Source organism: Vanellus vanellus (assembly GCF_965231255.1).
Source record: "Vanellus vanellus genome assembly, chromosome: 1".
Lineage (NCBI taxonomy): Eukaryota > Metazoa > Chordata > Aves > Charadriiformes > Charadriidae > Vanellus > Vanellus vanellus.
The window spans coordinates 162,262,694-162,288,011 of NC_138905.1; the positions used below are offsets into that span (position 1 = coordinate 162,262,694).

Consider the following 25,318-nt stretch of genomic DNA (forward strand, 5'->3'; position numbering starts at 1 on the left):
AAAAGCCAAGCTATTTGTCTCAGGGACAGTACACGTAGCAATATATTTTACTTGAAGAAGCTATGCGTTATTTTGAGACATAGGCGGAAAACCATACCAGTGAATCCCATTGAGGCACCTTCTCTTGATTGTTTGCGGAGCCCATCTTCATCTCGGAAATCGATGTAAACAAGGTCTATTGCTTGAAGGCCAAATGCCTTTGCGGTGACGATTATTTTTTGCCTGGCATATAGAATATCATGAGTTTCCTTACTGCTCGTTGCACCTACAAAAACAATGAAAACAAAGAAAAGCCGTCAAGAGTGTTTGAAACCTTTCTCTTTTAAATATTTCCTATGTAAAAAAAGGAAAGTTTGAGACTTCTTTTAATCAATTTGGCAAACAAAAGAGGGGTGCAAGGCTGTATTGTCAAAATAATACTCTTATGAGGGGAAAAAAGCTGATTTAGCAATAAATAAATAAATAAATAAATCTCTCTTTAAACACTCGTTTATAAAATTCAGATTTTGATTCAGTTCAAATCAGAAGTTGTAAGCCTGAAGCCAGCGGACGTTTTGGCTGGTAAGGACTGTGGAGTTGGGAGTAACATGAAGTAATTATTTGATTATATTCTTCACTGTATGTACAGTGAGAAGCATTACAGCAAGAGAAGCTTTATACAAATTCATATACTGGGTACAACTAAATGGTTAAAAAATTCACACTGAGAACAGAATTGCACTTTCCTTGGTTGCGATTCTTGTCACAACTGATGTCCTAAGCTGAATATTTAAGCTTTAGTATTTGGATGCAAAAGTATTCACAAGACTTCATGTGCTCACAGGGCACCAGCTAAGCAACGGGCTCATGTGAAGGCTGATGTGAAAAAAAAAACCCAAAAAAACCCACCCCAAAAAAACGTGTTCACTTTCCTTAGGGTCACTATTTAGACACAGATTTCCAGTTTGTAAGGAATATTTCAGTAAAGCAATGCTAATTTTTACATTAACATACTTATTTTTAATTTAGATGTTGATAACTCTGCACTATTATCTTTAAACTGAATCAGATTAATTAGAAGTTAAGCGGCCTCTCATAAAAGGTATTTCGAAATACTTTTCATTTTTGAGGAAGACTAATAGTGCTTTCACATGAATGCATGGCTGTATAGACAAGGGACACATGTAAAATAAATTTACGAGAGCAAAATGTAACAGGAGAGCATTTGTGCATGATGTCACAAGCCGGACTGATAACCGCCTGTAAAACTGTGGTGAAGCAGACACCAGAATTTTAGGGCTTTAAATATAGTTCTTAGGAGCATGCATGTGTCTCTTATGGATATCATATTTTTAAATAATTTCAGTGACTCAACAGGTTTTGGTTGATTTTTTTTTTCCCCCCATTAATTTTTGGTACTGCATGGCAAGAAGCACGAGAAAGTGTCAGTGCCCGGTAACACGCAGGGACCGCGTTTTAATGCCGCAGCGACGCATTCTGCATTGAGAAAAATTAAGGAGAAAAGCGAAAATGTAAAATGCAGGATCAAGCGTTGTCACTACTTTAAGCGTGGCTGTCGGAAAAGCGACGGCCACAAATCACCCCGGGCTTCCCCAGTGCAAACGCCGTACGTTAACATCTATAGTAAACACGCAGGTAACAACCTATGCTGGCACGGAAATCCTCTCCTCCAAAGACGACTGCGTCCAAATGAAAGCCAACGCGGGACCCTGTTCTCAGTGCTTCTTCACAGACAGCCTTCAAATGAGAAGAGAGTTGTTAATTTCTACAGAAACGCAGGACGCAGAGAGACGGCAGAGGGTATTACAGCAACCCAGCCTTACCAAAATCCTTCAGCTAAAATTGCTCCCGTTAAGCAAAGCCCCTGTAGGTGCTCGGCTGTGCACAGCGCTCTAAAATGACTCAACAGAAGAAAAACCATTATCTTTCCCTAAGCACCTATGTGCCTAGACGGTGTAAATGCAGGACAGCATAGCAGATGCCCTGCCTTCTGGTTGCCATAATGCCCTGGGCATTACTGCGATCGCTACTGCAGGTATTTATGGAACAATACGACACGAAACCTTTGTCAAGCGCTGCTTAAAAGCAAACAAAACGTATTAAATCTGATCAGTTTGACATGCAACATATCTGCACGGGGAACGGAAATAAAGATCAGAATCTCTTTTATTAAATAAATACTATGAACCGTTCAAAATGGTTGTAGGTACCTTACAGGGTATAAGGATTCTTTATAGGACTGGCAATTTGAAGTCTTCAGCTGCATATAACTAAAAACTAGCTAAGGAAGTTAAAAACGCAACAAGTGCTGCAGAAAAGTATTAAAATAAAAGCAATAAAATTTTTGCTGCTGTAGCTATTCTATGAAGAAGTGCATTGCCAAAATATTACTATTGTATATCGATGTTTGGATAATATTAAGATTTTTCAGGGCTAAGGTAGGTGGAGAGAGACATCTGTAATCAGCAGCTCTGCTAATGGGTGTTCTACTCTGGCAGCTGGTGGGACAAGAAATTATTCTTTAACGGAGTGCTTTAAAAGGCAGCTCTCCTGCCAACATCAGGAGCTGCAGTATTAAAAACTCCACTATAAAATACTGTAGGTGAAGAAAAACCTCAGCTGGTTTAAAATATGATTTAATTCTGTGTATGCACACCGGACAGGAGCGTGTCTATTTGGTTACTGCTTTCTTATGTTCCGAGACACGTTAGCACGGCGTTCTAAGATAAATGGCTGTATCAAACGAGCAGGCTGCCTGTGAGGCCTGCCGGTACTTCTGGGGGTACTTCTGATGTGCGTGTCCTCAGCTGGTCCGAAACTTTTCCCTTAGAGCTTGGGAGGGGAACGCTGAATTCCTGGCGCGTGCACGAGACCTTCCGTTTCATTGCCAGGCTGCCTTTGCCTTTCTGAAAAACCTGGACTTGATAGTGAAGGTTGGGGCGTAATTGATATTAAAATGCACTTGGAAAATAAGATTTGAACTAAAATTACCCTAAAAAAGGAGCGTGTTCTTCAGATGTTTGCTATCTTCAAAGTTAATTATAGTTCTAATCTTAGCATTAAACGCCCCATCATACACACAGAAAAATGATAACATGAAATTTGGTTGTAATGCTGTCAATAGAAAGCACTATAAAGACACGAGTTTGGCAATACTGAAATGATGATTAATTCTTTGTTCTAATTGAATGTTATACAAAAGTCGAGCTCGATAGCTACTAAATAGCCAAGTGTATTGCATCACCGTGAGTATTTCAAATCTTTGGAAAAGCCTGTTTCCACTCCAAGTGTGTTAAAAATGGTAACAGTAATGCAGAGAGGTTTTGTTATTTGGCACAGACTATCTGGAACTGTTCTGTCACTGAAATATTTTGAATTTATGAAGGCCTTTATAATACAAGCACGAGAGTTAAGCGAACAAATGTTTTAGGGGATTGAACAGGATGTTTAGTATTTTTTAATCCCTCTTCCTTGATGAAATTAGGGGCAGACTGGGGAATATTCTGCCTATCCTACTTTGCTGAGATGGCAAAACATGAACACTTCAAGACCTGCTTACCTTAAAATTGAGCAAGCCCACTGCAGTTTCCACAAAGGGGATAAAATTCATTGGTTCTACAAGTGTTCGGCCTTTTAGGTGATGTAAGAATTTGTCTGAAAACTAAAACTAGACAGTATGAGCTATTAGAGAAGAAAAAAAAAAAAAAAAGAACAGTCTACATGTATATATAATATGTTAAATTTTCACCTGGCTGTAACAACACCCCTCCCCACCCCAAAACCTTCCAATTAAAAAAATTAAGCCAGCTTTTAATCAGGCCTGCGATTCGAAACCGCAGCATTCCCACACATTTCTAAGTTTGGAGGCTGTTTTGCAAAAAAAAAAAAAAAAAAAAAAAAATTAAAAAAAAATATCCAGGCTTAGCACCTCTCACCCTGGCTTAGTGAAATGCAAATCCGCGGGCCCTGGAAAACAATGAAGTGCTGCTGTACCTGAGGTCCGGTTTTGTTTCAGGTCCAGCACTGCCATCACTGGAAGTGCTCCCCAGCCTTCTAAGTGGCATCCGTATTATTCATTACGGCACCGTTACCCTTTTGTTCAATAGGCTTTTCTTCATAATTTTTTAGCTTACCTAGGAAGGCCTTAAAAAGGAAGTTTAATTCTTTGAAGACCAAAGCTTGCCAATTTTTTCCATGAGACCAGTTCACAGCTAGCTCTGAGCTGCCAGTGGGGTAGCCCAAATTCCAAAATCTATCATCTGGAAACATACAAAAGCTCTTGCACAGATTTTTCCCCTTTCAAAAGGAAAAAAAAAAAAAAAAAAAAAAAAGGGGGAAAAAACCCTCAGCCCTATATTGTAAATCTATTATGTCTGTCCAGATCGAGTAATTTGCGCGAAAATAAACATATCGCAGGTACTGCGAAAATATGTTAGTAAATAAAGACAAAAATAACATATGCATATATTTTAAATTTAAGGAATATTCGACTATTAATGGATATCAAAGGAAAGGGAATTTTAATCATCTCTCCATTCAGTCTCAGTTGGGTAAATCATATCTAAGAGATTTGCATAAATATAAACCATCAAAGACTTTTCATCTTCAAAGGGGGTTTCAAGACCCTATAAGCTTTGTACTGTAATCATCGCAGGTCACAACCCTGCAGGAATAAGGCTGCTATGGCAACATAAAAAACTAATGCTTAAGGCTTAGCATAATATTCTGACTAATAGAAAGGAAACTCATTTTAAAAGCTGGCAGCCTATTTACCAGAAGCTGGATTAGAGGTGTTATTTCCCCTTTTAGCTTCCCCCCACCGCCCCTCCCCAAAAGAAGGAAAATCTAATCACCCAGATCTTGAAAAAAAGCTTTCCAGCAATTTGCAGTAACTTTACAATTAGGCCAAAATAAATCACAGCTTTCTTCGATGAAGAATTCTGCCCTTCCCATCCCTGCTTTGCATCGTCACCGTGGCCCCCTCAGTAACTTTTCTTTGGAGAAGAGAATTCCACCCAAAAATGTGCAAGGAGAAAAAAAATTATAATCAATGCAATTTGCTCATGGGAACATACAGTTTGGAAGGTACTATAGTGACAGAAAACAGTAAACTTCACTCAGGCAAAGGCAGAAAATGAGGTAATACAATGGCATCAGCATATATTCTGAAGACTCCTATCTGACTTTTATTTTTTAAGCGAAAAAAAAGTAAAAAGCGCTACCGTGTTTATATTTTAGGTGCAAGCTAAAGCTGCAGAGCTCTTCTTTTATTTTAAAATATTTTAAAAGTCACTCTCCTGGGATTTTTGCTATCTTTTGTTTTGAAGGTAAACAAACAACAACAAAAAAATCACATTTAATTAAATATTGTTTCCCTTCCTCTCTCTTTTAAAAATTTTGCAATAAGCACCGATACAAAAGGTAACGTGTGGAGAAGTTTCAATTAATTTTTTTTTTTTTTTTTCAAAAGGAGACGATTAAATGTTTCCGGCCCGGTAAAGTGTTCATTTCAGGGAGAAAGGGGGGGGGGGGGGGGGAGGAAAGAAGGCGGAGGGAAAAAAAACCCACAAAGCTTGGGGAGGGGATGAAGTAGCAAGGCCTCAGCAATTCTTTCAATTCCAGTGCACACCCAATAGTGTGTCGGGAAGAATGCACACTGGTCGGGATTTGTGGGAGAATTGTCCCGCCACAAAGGAGGGAGAGTTACGCTTGTTATAGTCCAATAAGCCATGCCAGTCAAACAAGTACCCACACTAGGGACAAAAGGAAAGCAAGAGATTCTCACACAAAAGAAAACAAGTAAGCCCATCTTTTAGTTGTGCATCAGCCTCCAGGTTTTCTGCTGCACATAAATAAAAATGAAGGGGGGGGTGGGGGGAAATAAACAGCTTCTGGGAGGCTGAAAAATCACGCCGGAGCGAATTTTGGGAGGACTGGGAAAAGAAGGCAGCGGCGTTAAGCGGAGCGCGCTCTTTGTGTGCAAAGGTTGGGCAAAGTGAGGGGGAAGCAAAAGGCGGACCATGAGGCAGAAGTTGTCGGGGCTGGCTTGTTGTCCGTGATGGACATCAAAGTCAGGGAGAGGGAAGGTGGAAGGGGCTGAGGGGACAAAGAGCCCCCCGCATCCCACCTCCCCGCAAAACCTACTTGGTGGCAGCAAGGGCCCTGCCATTTTGGAAGCATGAATATTCATTACTGCCAAGTTACGTCTAACACTTACATGGCTGTAAACCCTGAGAGGTACACTCTGGTTAATTTAATTAAATGTTGGTGGAAGGGGATGGTGCACCTTCCATCGTGAGCGGCGGAGGCCGAAGGGGCAGCGCCACGGAACGGACGGGGCTCGTCACGTACCCAACATATTTGCTCAGTTCTCTGCTCACGCCTGATCTTAGCGGTTTGATCAAGGTTAGATGCTGAGATTAAAATAGATCCTAATACATCTGCCTGCCTTTCATCACAGCTTGCACGCGTGCTAGTTGCTCGGCTAGCGGTTTGCAAAAATATAGAAGTGAATAATTAAGCATTATTCCTTTACTGGCACGTTACAGCAATAATGGTGTATCTAAACAAACGTCCCCCTTTCTTGACAATTAAAACAATTATAGCATAATTAGGCCTATTTCAAAGTTTTCTTAAGTAATTTGACATGCCAACCAGTTACATTTCAGGTTTTTATTGGCTGAAAAGTCAGTCGTGAAACGCAAACACACCTGTCAGCAATTAAAAAGGAAGAAATAGAGAACTGTTCAGGAAATAATATCTGTGCTAATTAAAAACACTAGTTAAAAGCTTCCTGTTTGTTCCTCCAGTTGCCCCAAGGAGTGACCTCCCCCCCAACCCATTTTTTCATATGTCGCTAACATGGTTTCCCCATCTCCTGCTTACAATGCATGTAACTAAGGCTCACGGACAGAGACAGTCATTTTGCTTGTTAGGACAGTTAGAGAAGAGTCAGATACTTGTGCTTCTTTTCTTGATAATACACTCTGACACCAATATTGGCTCTTCGCTGACTGTGGGAGAAACAAACCTGGTTTTCTTTATAAACGCAAGGTGTTCTACATATGCTTTTTATACAGCACATCTTAGACACATTTAGATGGATGCGTTTCCCAATTACCTCAGCCAAGCAACAGCACTGTATGGTATTTGCAGCCTTCCTCATAAATCAGAGTCATTCATCTCTATGCCTGTGTGAACTTGGCCCATCAGCTTCAGTCAAAATCTCCTGTGTTGTTGGTACTCACCCATCTTATTTCTTCAACGTTTTCAACCTTTGGCAGCATCATGCTTGAAGGAAGGGTCTTGGACTGCAAAAGCACCTCTAGATCTTCTTCTGCAAGACCGCTGGACACGGAGTTTATCCTAACACACTTTTCAGCATGGCCAAAGTCAAACTCTTCAAGGGTTTTCACAACGGACAGTCTTGCTTCTCTCTACAACACATGTGAGTTTGGAGACACAAGAAAAGAAAAAGAAAATGTATTTTCTAACGACAGAAAAGTGCACTGACTGAGCAGAAAACTTGTTGAAATGACATGGGGAAAAAGCTAGACAGCCAGTATATTGGTTTCCCCCAAATGTCTGTCACTCTTGGACTTTTATTGAAGCAGTCATCACCAGCACCTCGCAATTTTACCTTCCTTGTTTCTCTATAACTGGTAAATAGAATGCTCGGGGTTTATGTCTGCGTATTTCTACGCTACCACTTGTAGAAAACAAAACTTCTGTGTCCACTGGTGGTGAACATGTCTAACAAACACAGATCTTTATACTAACCCCAGTGTGTTGCACTAACTGCCTGCACTCACAAAAAAGGCAGGTTATTAAATTTGCATAACCCAATTCTTTTTTGTAGTTCGTCTCCGTATTGCCTGGACATCAGTAAGCACAGTTGTACACACACTTCTTTGGTTTTGCTATATAAAACCTCCTTTTCTCCATGTATCCAAAGCGTATTAAAGCCCGTGGCACAGTTCACAACTCAGTTGTGAAAACTTGGGAGATTTTTCTTGAACCACATAAGAAGCTATTCTCCTGCTGGCACGAAACAAAATCTCCAAAGACACGCTGCTTCCCGTGGCCATCCGCTATTTTTGTGAATGTAAATTTACAAATCTGTTTAACAGTTGGTTTTCGCGAAGAATATTTGCACGCTTTTCCGTAAGGAAAGGCGTTTCTTGGCCTGGAGAGGAAGGGTAGGGGGAAGGAGGGCGCTGGGCTCCCTGCTTCCTGCTGACTGCAGTTTCAACCCCAAATTCCTTCCACCCGCCAACAGCCCCTAACAAATTCGCATTGTCAAAACGCACACTTATCAAAAGTCATTTCATTTGTGAAGAGTTTTTATGGGGCTAATAAAACTTTAAAGCTCCTGACTCACGAAGGTTCAGGAATGACTTTAACAATATGCAGCCGCTGAATAGAGATGCTTTTCAAGAAAACAGGCAAACTCAGGGGGGGAAAAGAACTCATCAAAGTTAATATCCAGGTTAATACCAATCAGCGAGACAGCACATGACAGTAGATTTAAACCAGACGGATGCAAATCTCTGCCGGCGAGAGGGGCAGAGGCGGTTTCTCAATGTGGTCTGAGTTAAACAGCGTGAGGGAACAGTAGCTTACAGTTGTCAGGTCCGATCAGAACAGGGTCTCCCAGGCCAGTTTAAGACAGCTCTGCAGTGTACTGATTTACAGGGCTGGGACCCCCGATAATTAGGGTAAGTTTAGAGGAAAGCAAGCGATGGCTCTAACTGCTTAAAAGGAAGGAATAATGAAGCAGAAAGTTAATGAAATCTGAAGCAAACAGCCTTCAGCTTGGGGCTACTAGCCGTGCTTCTCCGAAGGTTGGGAGCATATGCCCGTTAATCGGCCAGACGGGAACGAGGCGCACATGTACGCATCCCTGTGCTGCGATCAAGGGGCACGTTCAGAGGTAATCTCTGGAAAATACGAGCCCGAAACGTTCGAACTGCTGTGAATGGACTCTGGCTGGGGCCATTAGGAAAGCCACACAAAGATGCATGCAGTTTACTACAAACACGTCCAGCTGGAAGACAGCTCCGGCGCACAGCCGTCTGAAATGGTTCTTCCGAATTAGGTAAACCGAACCATATGATGCCATTACCGGGTAATACAAATCCCCCACGTTTTCCTTCTCCGACCAGGGGTAATGGGTTTCTAGGGCTGGGCTGAAAGTTGCTGGACACGATGCAGAAGGGCAGCTTAAAAACACGCTCCAAACCAATTTATGCTTTTAATTAAAGTCAGATTATCACCGTTTCAGCACACACTGATCCAATTTGCAAAAGAAAGATCTCCCCAAATTATCCGCTAAAGCAGCATCCAATTCCAACTGAAGGCACATCTCTAGCAAACTTACAGCCTAATTCGTCATGATTTTTTTCAGATTATAATAATGAGCAGTAGACCGTCTCATTAGCTATTTTTCTCCTCAGGCTGCAAACTCCCTTCCCAAAAAAGACAGATCGTGTGTCTTTCTAGGTATATTTCCATACAAAACACTTATTAACAGGCTGTTGCTGTTATCAATTTACATAAACTAAATGTGCAGCCCTCTGGTACGTATCCCAAAAATAACCAACAACTTCACTGAATTTATACCAACCAACAAACATGGGGAGGGGGTTGTTGTTTTTTCCCATATTTTAATAGAAAATATGTTGCTATGTTAGTTAACACACCCATGCCATCTGTTGGGTTGAGAATTGATGCATTTTCTTAGAACAACTACGTTTTAGATCTGTCTGCCTGGATACCCCAGGAATGGAAATGTTTCCCTTCCATGATAAAATACTTCTAGTCACTATAGTTTCCACATCAGGATTCAATTTATGTTTTTAATTGTGGCACAAACTGAGAGGACCTGGCTGCCAAAGCCAGAGCTCGTGAGGGGGCTGACTCGGTGCCTACCCTTCCTACCACGGAGAAAATCCCATTGATGTTAGTGGGGTGTATCAGGTCCCCACCCCGGCTTCCAATAAAACATTTCATGGGTAAATAAAAAAATGTACTAAAACCTCTGACTAAACGAACTAAAAACATGGAGGAAAGGGAGACCCCTTTCCACCTCGTTATGCAGGGAAACTTAGATGCTATTCTTATTGTAGGATCCACACAAAAGCTAAAATTTTAAGCTAGGTAAACTACTTCAATAATGTAACAGTAGAGAAAAACGTAGTCCTTGATACAATAATGCCTTTATAGTAGTAGATGCAAGAATAAACACATTTTCCAAATACTATGTAAAGTCCCTGCCAAGAATGGTCAAACTAGGATTTTTAAGGAACGGTGAGAGAAATGATTCTTCTTCCCACGAGAACTACAACATCGGATAATACTCTGTCATGAATGAATAGCTGATGAAGAAATAAACCTGATCGTTAAGTAAACAACTCCACCCCCAGGTAGCTTGGGATGGTGGTATCCCCATTGGGTCCCACGTGGGTTGGGTTCTTTATCAAACTGAACACGAGAGAAAGACAACGGAGAGTTTCTTGGTAAACAGCGATATTATGAAAATATGCTAAATTTGCAACTCGTGCTGGAAAACCCACCGGGAAAAAACCACGTTGGTCAGTGTGGCTACTTTAGCATCCCTTCTGTTTGACTCTGAGGAGGACATGGGAAGATGTTCATTACCACGGGCAGCTACGCCAACTGGAGAGAGAAAGGTTTCAGTGACGCAGCATCGCTGACAAATCCACCGCCACCCAGACACACAGACACTGAAATTAAAGATGGGAACACGCGTGTTGCTGGCTCGATTGGCACCCATTAAACCTAATAACTAACCATTCTCACGAGTTCCTAGCTCTGAATTATCAAATCTGCAAAGAAAACAACATCCGTCCACTTTTACACTCCAGTGGAAGAGGTGGTCCCTTGCGGCGGGGCCGCGCAGTCTCGCCATCTGGAGAATAAATCGAGTGTGAAGTACAGTATAGTTTGGGACCAAGCTCCGTGGCGGCAGCCCAGCAGTTAGTTCATTAGTCCCAAACTTGCAGGGATTAGTGTGGTATCAGCTCTACTGTCGGATGGGATCAGGCAGGCAGAGCGCGAGATTTGGGGAAGGGGGTGGCAGCGAAGAAGGAGCCCCTCGGGCTTATTTATAAAACCTACAGTATACACACATATATAGGTGCCTTTGGTAACTGCACTATCGTAGCGTCCTACCAGCTGAATCAGTACCCTTCCTTCTTCCCTTCTTTTCTTTCCCCCCCCCCCCATTTTTTTCTTTAAGTTATATGTCAAGACATAGAAATTTCCGCTTTGAAACAGAAGGAATGCCACAGAGCTGGAAGCTCAGCCGCCCACTCATCCTGGACACACTGTTAATACAGCAATAATGAAACAAAAATGGTCAGATTCACAGAATTTTGGGGACTGCAACAGCAGACAGAAAAATGACATTTTATTCTTTCTTTTCAATACCCCACAAACCAGGTTTCCAGCATTGTGATTTCTAGACCTGCCTGATTTGGGGGACAAAATCTCTGTTTTGCTTTATCTTTTTTGCCTCGTCTTACCCCCCCCCTTTTTTTTTTTTTTTCTCAAGACCTTCAGGTCTTAATGTAAAGATAGTGGATATACTTAAAGATATGTTTATGTGTAAATCTCATCCTGTTAACATCTTTTGGTAATAATTCGTCACATGGAAATGTAAATATATGATGCGCTAAAACGGCAGGCCAGAATCTATCGTCCTCATTGCCATAATAAGTTTGCATGTTTCAAATGGCAGAGGAAAAATTAATTACTATAATCACAATTCAAGTTATTTTTTGTGACAGGTCTGACATGGTAAAAACATACAATTATGTGTTAATGTTACTTCCCTGGAGTGGTTTGTTTACAGGACTTGACATGGCTGAATCTTTTGTCACTTATACTAGTGTATACCCTACCAAGGTGTCTCTCAAATAAGATTGTGCAGAAGTGCACATATATTATATACCCACAGCGTTTTTTGGGCAAAATTGAGCTTCTGCAGAGGGAAAGTCTGACATTTTTTATATGCTTAATTCTCCATCAGTGAAGTGATGCCATACAGAATGATAGTTTCAAATTCACAGATGAGATTGACAAGAGAAAAGACAAATTACATTTGTTTTTAAGGAAACAAAGAGAAGAGTAATCATGGAGCAGAGCGTTTCTGAGAACAGGAGGCGCCTGGTTCATGAGACTTGCCTTCTACCTTACATGCTTCAGGTACTTGTGAGAATAAATCTTTGAAATGGCAAACACTTATTTCTAGTTAGTCTTGTTAAACTGAAAAACTGCTGTAAAATACGCATACATCACAAAGCCCGCAGGATGCTGTTATTAAATCATTTCTTTTAGTTACCTTTGAGCTGAAATCAACTGAGGAGATTTTAAAGACTTAAGAAGTTTTAAAAGACATTTTATTTTGGTTCAACAGGGAACACATCAAACCCACTATGTAATCCTAAAGGAAAGAAGGGGCAGGAGTGGAGAGGAGGAGGGAGAATAGGGTGTCCATCGTGTAAATCGGTGTTTCTCCTCTCCAGTTCAGGCAAACGCACCTTTTAGAGCACTGCAAGATTTTGATTTTTTCTGCTTGTCTTTCCTGAAATCTTCAAATTCTTTCTTTAAGAATTATTTAGGCTATTCAAGCCTTTTCTTTTTTTATACCAACCTTTTCACTTTTCTGAAAGAGAGATTCTTCATGACATAATGAGTCATCTAACTCTGTGCATCTCTAGCATCTGCTGCTTTTCTCTCTGCTCTGCTAATTGTCTTTACATGCAGTACATGGTCCAGCAACGCTAAAACGAAGCGAACTTCAACAGTCAGCATTATGAACTAAGCTGCAATTTAATTATGTTCTGTTGAGGAATCTTAATTTAATTGCCCATTTTCCTAGAAGTTTCATTTAAGGCCTAGGAATGCATTAGTGCGCCTATCGACAATTTTTATCCTGTATTTTTAAAGGACGATAAAGCTGTTTATGAATGGCTGGGAGCTGCTTGCTGCCATGTAAGCTTAGCAAGCCTCTCCCTCCCTCTACCAACGTGGACAATGTGGATCCTGAAGATATTAGGTGGGGTCTATCCAACCTCATCAGAGTTGGACAATTTCCATATATGATGATCGGGTGACGGCCTGACTTGAGACGCTGTGAACATGGGGAACCAGAGAACAAGAACTTGAGGTCCACCCAGCCAGCAGTCCAGGGTCCAGGCCCCACGGATCCTGACAAAGCTTTAGGGATGCTCAGCTATGTAAGCACTACGTTTCTGCCGAGCTGGTGTATCCGAGGATGTGTATATTATGCAAGTACAAGTGCAAGACATTTTCACAAGCTGCATTTAAGATATTTTTCCGACTTGCGTGCATCATAGAAATTTAAATAGAGGCCAGTAGGCTGCTAGAATGAATTGGCACATAGAAATATTCATGTAATATGAGGACTTAGCGTAAGTATCTCTGTAGCAAAAATAATACAGCATGGTGGGTGTGTGTGTGTATACATAAACACAGAGACAGGCTTATACCTTAAGACTGTGTACAGAAATATTTCAAAAGTTTTTTTAATGACAGTACTATACATGACAGCTTCGATAAAAGAAAATTTTGTTCATGTACGTAGGCAGCTATTCTTCTGTCTGCCAACTTTTATAAACACTTACAAAAGAGATGTAAACAACCTTTCAATTAAGACAAATCAAGCTAACACTAATTTAAGCTGGCTGCAAGATGTAGTCTCTATACTTTTTTCCCTGGCTTTCTGAGGATGCTTTTGGTTTTGTGACAGATTAGCATCACAAATGAAAATTCTTTAGAAGCATTAGTGTTAATTAGTCTTCCTGGACAGTCCGAATGAGCTGCTGCATGATGAAATGAGACCACAAAGTATTCAATCTGATGTATCAATTAAAAAAACCCACAGCTATGAATTTCTTTCATCCAGCACATGAATTTAACTGTATGTTATGGCTATTTTTTTACTTAAAAATATTCTAATTTAAGATGTAGTTTCTTGGCACGATGTAATAAATTATTATGGAAAATGTGTACATTCAGGCATCCATTTTTTATTTGTATAAATGTAACTTTTTGTTAATGCTGATAATGAAATACATTGTTGTCTGTCAAAAGTACATCTGTTTAACATATTATCAACCCATGTTCAGCAGCTGATTTTAGGTGTGGTGATTCTAAGTGAGATATGGATCAAATGTTTTGAAGATTGGCAAATTGCCATCAGAAGCACCATTTAATTACTGCCTCAATTATTTAATAAATTATTTGAAAAAAAAAATTTAAAGCCAAACGAGGTAAACATTAATCAGTGTGGAAAGTTAAAGGCAAGCTAAAGGCAAATAAAAGTTTGGGTGGTGAGACAATGGAACATGTTGCCAGAGAAGTGGCGGATACCCATCCCTGGAAACATTCCAGGTCAGGTTGGATGGGGCTCTGAGCAACCTGATCTAGTTGAAGATGTCCCTGCTTATTGCAGTGGGGCTGGACTAGATGGCCTTTAAAGGTCCCTTCCAACCCAAACCACTCTGTGATTCTATGAAAAGTTTATCAGAAAGAAAACAACTGGCCAGAGGCTAGTACTTGTACTTGTACTTCTACTTGTACTTGTACTGAAGGAGCCAGCGTCTGCCCCGAGCTGCTCAGAAGCCCCTAGGAACGAGGAAGGCATTAAGAAAAATCAGGTCAGCTGTGCCATGGCTTCCTTCATCCTTCCTCTTTTCTGGAAGAAACTTTTCCCAGTCTACCTGCAGTCTCAATAAAACTAGCTGTTTCAAAGAGAAAACTTGGAACAACTGTGCATGTTTTTTGGTATTGTGCAAATACTGATTAACAGCTCTTACCTCAGTTTTCATGAAGTGCTTTATCTGCATTGGTAAATTAGTAAATTAATATTCTGTAATGTGATCAAAATCCCACAGAGTTCCCTACATCCAAGTGTTTACAGGTCATGTCCACAGTAAAATCATATTTGTGCAAAAACCCTCTCATCTCTTCATTTTTCACTTACATTTTAAAGTTAAGTGATGTCACCTTGTAGATGTATGTGTTTCCATGCAATGGAATTAGCATGGGATCTATGGCACTAACTGGTCACTTAGGTGTGTTATACAGAGCAAGTCACCCCCAGGAAGTCGTCCCACCAGGAAGAGGACTTCTTAAACCTTCTAATTTCATGGGCAGCCTTTTAAAGCAGGGATTATCTCATGCAGTCCTGCGCTCCCTTGTGACATCATGTCATTTGTCTCAGTTTCTGTTTATGGACCCTCTGAGAAAATCTATACCATCAGATAACTTAGCTCCCATCCTCACCTAAAGGGCTTGGGTCCCGACTGCCCACAAGGCACAACTGCTCATTTACATCCAGAATCTCCTTTGGGGTAGTGAATCATCTATTTCCCCCGAACCAAAACACAGGTGTGGTTTTAGAGATGGATCTCTCCCAGCATCACACACAAAGAGGGTTATGGACAGTCCTGCACCAAGTTCAGCTGCCTCCCCCCCGCGCTGTCCTGTGACGCTGCTCCGGCCAGCCCTGTGTACCTTCAAACACTCACATGTGCCATCCTGCCATGCCCCAGGGCGTGCAACACATATCCGCAGCTAAAGGTTAAAAAGTCCCACGTTGATAAAAAGTCCCACTGCTCAGCTGCTGGAACTGAAGACAAATCACCCAGGGAAACAATCAGACTGTAGGTCCATCAAAGCCCCCACTCTGTATCACGGGGAGAGCCAAACCCATGTGCTACGCATCCTTCACTGCAGTCAGTCTGCTCTAGAGGTTTGCCCCTATGCAATGTGGACATGAGCCCCTCTGCCCCACTAGGTGAGGGCACCAGGGATCTCCCCTTGGATCAGATGCATTTAGCATTGCAGAAGTAGCCTGTAATTGCGGTAATTACTTCCATGGGAGAATAATGTTAGGAGAGCATGAACGTAATTTTAGATGTTTTTAAGTTTAGAAGCTTGAAAGAAGTAGATGCCAGGAGCACTGAATAGATAGCTCTCCACGGGGATGTTCAACACAGGAAACTTTGATCTAACAAGCTTTGCACTAAATTGACACAACTCTCGCCTTCCTGCAAAGCAAACTTGTTTTATACATGTATTTCTCAGCCAGTGCTTACCTTGACAAAGACCCGCCTTGCTATGCTGGATTTTGCCAGAAATCCTTCTTCTTTCTCTAACAGAAGGGCTTCCTTCTGATAGAGATCCCACTTGGATGAGTGCCTGGGGTGAGTCAAGGAACCCAAACATCCCACTCCACCCCAGATGCAGGTTTTAGCCCATCCTATAGGCAACATTTTCTCAGATGCTCGTGACGAAGCCCGTTACAGCTAACTGCTCCCTCCTGGCAGCGTCCCTGAAGAATGGGCAGCAGTACAAAAGCAACCAGCACCTCTTTCTTCCCACCCCCACACCTCCGAAGTGGGAGAGGGGAAACAGCACCAGAATGCCATGTCCCGCATGTCCCTGCATCAGCAGTGACTAGCTGAGGCAGGAACTGAGCCCTCATGTATAAAATAAGATCAACTCAGTGACTCATGTACTCATGGCAAGGAGTAAGGACCTTTTAGAAATGACTTCACTTGTTTTCTGTGGTCTAAACCAAACCTGACAATGTGAATTTTCTTCCGCCTATACTTATGGTCAGTTTTAAAGGAACTGAGATTTTTCTTCAGTCTGAAAGCGGTACCCGAGGAAGTGGTTATTTTCTAGGTCAAATTTCCCCTGTGTCAATCCTGTGGTTGTAGTATGATATTTGTGCATCATTTATAGATGTACTGGTACAGTATGATACACATCTTTTTAGACATGTAGGGAAGAAATCTTAATTGTTTATTGGTGTTCTTCAAAACCTTTTTAAGTTCCTCATTTAGATATTCCTGATTGCAGTGGAACAAATTACTGGAACTCGTGACATTTCTTTCCCTAATCTTTTCTTCAACTGTATTTTTTTTTCTGAGGAAATCAATTATTTTCAAATGCTAGGCTGACTGAGAAGGTGCTCCTCTGGAATATCTGCAAAGTTTAAAGTAAGGTTGGTGTATATTCCCCAATAAAAGGATATGATAAATCAATGTATGTTTATTTCTGCGAGATCTAAGCAGTCCCTACCCTCTTCTGCTTATTCCCACCCCATGCCTCACTTTTTCCCCATGCAAGCATTTCCAATGCAACTGTTTCTTGAGCCAAGGTGCAAAATGGATCACTGAAGCAATGGCATCAGAAAAACTCAGGTTTATTTTATTTCGGGGTGGGAGAGCGGCATTTTTTTTTTACCCCAGACCATTTCAGCAGTCCCGTTTACAGCACGGCCATACACACAATTGCATCACTGCAAGCAAGGGGGTGGCAAAGCATGACAATAAGCAGGTAGGAATGGCAACGTGCAAAGAGGAACTTCCTGAGCTCTTTTTGGTTTTTTTCCACCAGAGCCAACCAACTAGGCACCCATCACTTCACTTGTTTTGTGCTAATGAGGAGTAGCAGGTAGGATTCAAGCAAATGCCTGCATCCCATAACAACCATCACTACGAGTCCCCGTTCTTACACCCATGCGTATTTACCCGTAACGTTACCTCATCATAACGGACCATGGCATCCGGAAGCGGCGCGCCGTGTTAAATCACCGAGTACTTGACTAGCACAACTTTTGCCTTCACTTAGGTTGCCTCCTCCATAACACTTTTCCAGGCCTGAACATGCGGGCTGCTTCGCCTGTGTTTTCGTTACCTACTCTTAGATCTGTCCAAGTCCAAATCCGACATGGATTTCATCCACTGCGAGCAGTCTGTCAGGCTTTAAGCTCAAATTCTTTATGTCTGGCTTCTCAGGTATTTTCTCTCACTTTTTGGAAAATGACTCTGCCAAACGCAATGTCAATAAAAAACCTAATAAGATGGGTTCGGCTTTGGACCATTTCTTAACACATATAATAAATGCTGGGTCCAGCCTGGACCCTGCTTTTGTACCGGTTTAAGTACTTTCAATTTAGTTGACACCAGTAACACTAAGTTGATGCAAAGCTTTGGCATGCATCTGTTCACCAAAATGCTGCAGTATAACTTATTTTCCTGTGTGAACGAAATTCATGCACAACCAGGATTTTACAGCAGTATAATTGCATTCATACAGTAGTGCTTCTTTGGTTTTATTATATTAATTTTAAAACAATGGTGATAAAATGGAATTCAGTATTCACAAATTTGACACCCAGTAAAGTGCCATTTTTGCTCACATTTTTTTCTCACATTTTTGCCCAACTTGCTTCATTGTTGTGTAACTGCCTGGTCTAAATACGTATTTAGCAATTTTTTTGTCCCTTTGACTTGATATGAATCTTCCTCATGATCTGAATGAAGGACTGCCAAAACAGATTCACGAAAACATGCCCTACTTACCTAATGAGCATTTTTTAAGGGAAACTGTTCTGCTTTACTTGCTAAATCTGTTTGTATTTTTTTATTGCCCCAGTAATAATGTGTTTTGCATTGAGAACAGAAGGTAGTTTTTCCTCCAAAGTGCTCAGAGATGTCTTCTCCAGCCAGAATCTCCACTCCCGTAGCCCGCACCAAGTGCGGGTTAACTCTGGCAGGACTCAGGTGACGGTTCCTTCCATTTCCTTGGCAGTGGCTGCTCTCTCCACTGCCAGCTTGCCACCGAGCATCATGTCCATCTGGCAGGCACCCCTGCAACCTCTGGAAGTTCCCTGGCTCCATTTGCTCATTCCAGCTGGGCACCGAGGCACCACCCCCGCCAGTGTGTTTGCGGTGCTTGCGCCAGAGTGTCCTTATGCGGCTGGATACAGCAGGTCGTTCAGGTCCTTTCCTAGTTAAGGTGTCCTTGCTTTCACTTGGGGTGGGCTGTGGCCAGTACAGTCCAAAGTGGTCCTCACACCACTTGTCAAGGGTTTGCTCTACATGTAGAGAATTTTACTTATTTTCTGAGGGTAAAATACACAGTGACATCAGTGCTGTTCTGCTTTTTCTGCCAGTTAGTTCCCTACCCATTTGTCTCCCCAGTCTTTCATTTGGCATGCAAAGGTCAATAAACTTCCTAGGAATTCTCTTCTTCAGAGGCAGCAGGTTTCTGCAGCAAGGGTGCCGCAACAAGTCTATTGTCCGTCTTGAGCCCACTGCACTACTCCATCATCTGAGTGTGCTGTTGCAGGTACAACAGTGCCAGAAAAGCATTGTAAAGTGTCTGTCTTACAAAAGTGTCTCTCTTTTCTAGTTCCTCATTCAATCTATCACCTTCCCCAGTGGGCTTCAAACACAGTCACAGAATCACAGGATGGATGAGATTGGAAAGGACCTCTGGAGGTCATCTAGTCCAACCTACCTGCTCAAGCAGGGCCACCTAGAGCTGGTTGCCCAGGACCGTGACCAGATGGCTTTTGATTATCACCAAAGATGGAGACTCCACAACCTCTCTGGGCACCAACTGTGTTGGCCACCCTCACAGTGAAAAAGAGTTTCCTGATGTTCAGAGGGAACCTCCTGTGTTTCAGGTTGTGCCCATTGCCTCCTGTCCTGTCACTGAGCACCACTGAGCACAGCCTGGCTGTGTCCTCTTTGCACCCTCCCTTCAGGCATTTATATACATTGATGAGATCCCCCTGAGCCTTCTCTTCTCCAGGCTGAACAGTCCCAGCTCTCTCAGCCTCTCCTCATTCTCCTCCAGTCCCTTCATCATCTTCGTGGCCCCTTGCTGGACCCTTTCCAGTATGCCCATGCCTCTCTTCTATTGGGACCTCTGGCATTCTCTTTCAAATCATAGAATAATAGAATGGTTTAGGTTGGAACGGACCTTGAAGATCATCGAGTTCCAACCAATGATTCACAAAGTTTAAAAGTCTTCTCTGCTATTTGTCGGAAGTCTTTGAGCATATTAAAACTGTCTACTTCTTTTTAATTTTCTTGAAAAATGTTAAGGTCCATTTAAAAAAAATTACTGGTGTTCACCACTCCAGTTTATTTATTAATATTATTTTGAAAAAAAAAAAATGCTTATGTCCCTTCATGCTCTCAGCATCACCTTTTCCAATACAATTCTCGTTTCCAACTGAGTGATTTGATCGTTGCTTTAAGATAATTTTTCATCTGTTGCTTATTTGGCTTTATTTCTTCTTGACCAGGTTTCACAGCTTCAGATTCTGTGTTGGCAGTTTCTTGGCCAGTTTTCCCTTCCTGTTGACCAGATATAATCTCTGCCAGTATGGAAGCTAAGTCCTCTATTGCTGGCCAAGCAAGAGTCAATCATGCTGAATCTTACTGATATAAATCTACACTTAACACAAATGTAATCCTCTTGGGAATTATCATCCACCCTAACATAAACTTTGTTGCATTTTATGAATGCTTATGAGTATTAATTAATTATTCTATCCCACTTACACGCACGTTTGTAAATAGACAGCTATCAGGATAATTAAAATAGCAAGACAAGAGCGGCAAAATGGCTTCAGTCTAACAGCTATATAAATATATGTATGTTTAAGAGCTCTGCTTCTGCCTGTGTTTCTCAGGACAGGTCGCTATTCATCTCCATACGCATGTGGACCTACTTTCCGGCTATTCTAGTTTCACATCTATATTGCAGAATGGCTGTAAAGCCACAGGCAGGTTGAACCCCATTGTCCTCTAGACCATTCAGGCTTAGCACAAATGCACGATCTAGCGACGAGGGCTTTCACTCAGCCAATTCTGCGTGCCCAGAAGTTCAGCTTAGCTTTTTCATCCCGAACAATGGGGAAGCAAGGGGGATAGCCTAATATTTTATCCTCTGTTTTGCCTATGTCGTCTTTGTCCACCAGCGGTTTGCAGCACTAAAGGTAAACCTCTTGCATGTAATAGCTTTAAAAAAGCTCTCCTCCTGTAGACAAGGAGATGATGAGTTAGAGTCACTGTTTGCTGTTATCCTAATCTGTTTTTCAAACGAAGACGCCTTTTCTACCGTCTGTATAACTCATTCTGTTCCTTCTCTCTGTGGCTTCCCACACCATGGCACGCTCTCTGGGCTGCATACAGGACAAAATTCAGAAAATTTGTTCTTCTGCTGTCCTGTCTCCCAAGGATCACCTCCTCCCTTCCAGCTTTGCTTGTACTTTTTTCACTGCTCCTAGTCACACAAGTTATTGAAATGTTTTTGTTTGTTTTTTGCTGTTTCCCTCCCTCGCCTTCAGTCGATGTTTGTAAAGCATTTAACACTACACCAGGCGGGTTAATTTACTGCACTAGTAAAACAGGCTATTTGGAGTGTCTTGCAACACTGACATGTTTTCAGCTTGAAAATCAGATGTCTCCATCCCAAAGGAAAGAATTCTTGCCAAAGCTTTGTTTATATCGATGCCAGGTGCAATCTGGCCCAACAGTGGTAATGACATATGAACACTAAACAGTTTGTAAAAAGCATGCTTCAAAATGAAATCTGAATCCTATATAAAAAGACCCAGGTAAGAGTCTTACCAGGAATTTGCCTGGTGTAGGAAAGTATTTCTTTGTAGAAACATTAATTTGGCTCCTGGGCTCCCTTTAGTGTTATTAGTGGCTTCTGATTTCAATTTTTTCATTACAGATTGTTTTTCTTTTGCTTCTGGTAGAGTTTTCAAAGCCACAGGTTTATTGTGTAGAAATATTTTAACAAAAATTACTGTAATTACTGTATTTAATACTTTATTTTGTACATGGCTCTTGCATGTATGATTAACAAAAGAAACCTTTCCTCTTTTTGCCTCTGTAGAGAGTGACCCTGTTTTGGTGAAAATTAGAAATACTGAGATGCAATGCATACTGCAGCACCTCTTGAAAGGAAATTGCCAGAACTGAATAGCATCCTTTTCTTTTTAGACAAGTTCAAAATAGGCTTTCAGCCCTTAAGGAGATTTTTTTGGTTACTGCTGTCTACACAGAGGGAAAAAAATTGTTAAACCTGTACGAGAGTCCTGATTAAGCAGCTCCCTGCCCATAACGTGAAAGCATCAGAAACCCTGGTAGGCTGCAACTTGCACATGCTTGTCTGAGCTCTGTGATGGTCACATCCTCAGCATCGCTTTGCAGACTTTGGTCAGATAAAACTGGAAAGCAACAGTGGGTTGACACACTGAAGGGTTTTTAAAATGTGCTCAGATTTTGTTTGCAAACCTGTAATAAATTGACACTCCCACTAAATCAGCAGCCGTTTGCATGAAGATCCGGCCCTTAAAAATCAATGACATCGATGTAGTGATCGGATTCTTATCTCTTCAGAGGGGCAACATTAAAACCAGCCCCCCATTGCTGCTGTTAAGTACATGTACCGCAGTAAGGAAGGTGCTGGGTGTGATCTACACATCATACTGGCATAGAGCAAATCATTTGTCCACAGAATAAACCAAACAAAAGCCGGGAGAACAACAGCAATAAGAGACTATTTGACAAAAAGCTATTCATGTGCGTAACCCATTACCTCACCGCATACCTTAGAGTGTGCCAGTGGCTTTGGGTTTTGTCTTAAGGAGAAATCCGGGGGAAATTTTCAGGATGCCTTTCCCATGTGTTTGAAGTAAAATGATGAGATCAGTATGTCTTTAAAATGAGAGATAAACCACTCAATACTTTAGCTCAAACTTCAGAAATCATGATTCTTGAATCAGTGCCTCAGCAGAAAAGGAAAGACTCAGATTTGCAGATGGCACGTCGCTTGCTGCAATCTGAAAGGGTCTATACTATAATGGCAAAAAATATGACTATATACACTTTCTTCCTCTGTCCATCTGCCACTGTTATAGTCTAGTGTGGGGGTGATTTTATTTAAATTTGGACTGTTTGCAGGCTGATTTCTCATTTCTGCAATCATTAGGTTTGTCACAAAAAGAGTAAATAGATTTTTTTTTTAAAAAAAGCAACTGCTGCCTTGGTGCTGTGTGACTTAAATAGTGAAATCATTGCAATAGGCTCCCACTGAAGAAATCTACATACATCTGCTGCTGGTCTGCATGGTATCTCATCCAGTGACTGTCTATGTACATCTATACATGGAGGCTCTGGGAATCTTTACAGTGCTTGTTAGTATTTTCTAAAACGGAAGATGCACAATAGTGGTAATGACCAGACAGACCAAGAATAAAAGAAGAGAGATACGTTAATAATAGAAAATGACTAATGCAAATGGATTTTTAATTTATTAATATTTAAAGGTCATAGGAAGAGTCATCTTGTTTTACTCACTTATTATTCACCTTCATCCAGGAAAATTATACGCTAGCTTGCCACAGTTTCCCCCGCACTCATTTTGCAAGGCAAAATGTCAGTGGACAGGGGTATGTATTTATCAATACATAGAGACATTGAAAAGCTGTCAGGAACCGTGACTGCAAACATCAGATCATTCACCTTTCCCCTTGCTCAAGACTTGCCAAGAATAGGACATACAGATGGATTATTCTTTATTTTCGCAGAGGGACAGGATTTGCTTAGAAGCAGCTTTTGTGCCTTCCGCCATCAGACCCTCATCCTTGCAGGGACGACTTGGTGAACCTGCCTCCTGGAGCAGCGCTCCTCATGGACAAATCCCCCTGGCCCAGGCTGGTCCCCTGTGCTGTTCTCATGCCTCTGGGCTCCCAGCAGCACTGACGCGCCAAGGACTTGTCCCCATCGCTCCGCAGAGTCATCCCCCAGGACACCCCGCTCCCCAGAAGGCAAGCTGGCGGCTGCAAGGAAGAGGAGCAGCTGGCTAAAGCTGCCAGCTCTGCCAGGCTGACGGCAAAGGAATTGCAGCAAATAATGGAAATCGGCTCCTTAAAGTGTTACGTTTTTAAAATGGCCTGTGATGTTACAGGATGCACACAGTGGTTTTAGGGCTTGCAGGTCATTGGCTCAGGGGCTCTGAAAAATTGATATCTAAAGGCAGGCTTTTAAAGCGTTCACTTTAAATAGCTTATTCTGTGAAAATATCAAACTAAAATTATTAGAGAGCATTGATTCCCCTTTCTTTTGCACTGCAGAAGGAGTGTCAGTGCGCAAGCTGGAAACTCAAGCCCGTCAAGAGAGTAAAGATTTTGGACATGTGTTTTGTGCTAGCTGGAAGAAAATGAGGTAGCTGCCAATACGGTTTCAGCCTGCTTTGAGTCCCACGGCAACGCCACTAGTGAAGGGGGAAGAACAATTTGGCCCACTGCTTGGCAGCACCTTGCAAGGTATACAACTGGGTACAAGTCAACTTCCCAGTCTAACTACAGGCCCATCTTATCTATTTTTGGCCTTTTTTCTTCTTTTTCCTTTAAAATTTCAAAGGAACTTTGATTGTGTTATAGTTTCCATTCAATATGTGCCCTCCATTGAAATGTCGTTGACATAATATAGCATACTTGTTGTTCTAAAGTCAATGAAAACAGCATTAAAGAGCATTGAAGAGTATTATTTGCTGTGGATCTGAAAACGCATAAACATAAACATGAATGTATTTCTTTAACTGAAGAAAATGAATAGACAGGACATATTTTGTTACATGGTTCTGAAAGTAGGAACTTTGTCTAAAGCTGATGTAAAAAATAAATGTGTTTTAAGCGATGTAAGGTTTAAACTATGTAGCATCTTTGCCACTTATTCCGTGTCCAGTGGGTACGGGCTGCAGTGATTCTGACAAGGAGGCTTTTCATATTCACTGCTACCAGTATCAACCCAAGATGTGGGGAGATGTGGGGAGATGTCGTATTTATAATCTGGAATGCTGCAAAATGTATCTCTTCAAGTTTTCAGCTGAACTAAGATATTTATCTTAACAAGATCTAATTAAACCTAATTTCCACAGCATATCAATTATTTTCCTCATTAGAGTAGCTAATGCCATGTTCAGATATCATGGCAATCAAGCTTGCGATTTCTAGAAAAACTGGTTAGAAGGCTTAGTATTAAGTGTGTTTCCAACTGTGAAATTTATCCTTCCGAGCAATGTCTCCCAGTTTACTCACTTTGTTCCAGGATTCTCCGCAGCATATGGCCACTGGAACCCATTAAATAACACAAAGTAAGACAAAGTCAGCGATGAGTCAAAAATAGCTGCACTAGTGAATCGCCTTTCAAAATTCTGTCTCTAACAAGAAAAATAATGAAGAATAAGGCATGCAATTAGAAGAAATTAAGATCAATTTTCCAGCCGGGTTGCCTACGTGGTGGTTTCGAAATCCACGTCAGGCACCTCAAATAAAAGCAGTCTGATTGAACACCTGCAGCTCTTGGCAATGCACTCGCGCTCATAAGGCAGCCAGGCAATTCTTGTACACAAAGTCTCTACCTCTCAGTTTTATTCTCCCCAT

At 41.5% G+C, this 25,318-nt stretch overlaps 1 protein-coding gene across 1 annotated transcript in view; it reads right to left on the reverse strand.

Annotated features, from left to right (window-relative positions):
* Positions 1-25,318, reverse strand: part of CLYBL (citramalyl-CoA lyase) — a gene marked incomplete at its 5' end in the record, with an annotated part of 181,936 nt that overhangs the window by 21,781 nt on the left and 134,837 nt on the right. Inside the window, 4 exons of the mRNA XM_082484639.1 lie at positions 98-265; positions 1,644-1,737; positions 3,560-3,661; positions 7,248-7,436. Of these exons, the coding sequence (XP_082340765.1) occupies positions 98-265; positions 1,644-1,737; positions 3,560-3,661; positions 7,248-7,436 (553 nt within the window). The remainder of the gene's footprint in view (positions 1-97; positions 266-1,643; positions 1,738-3,559; positions 3,662-7,247; positions 7,437-25,318) is intronic.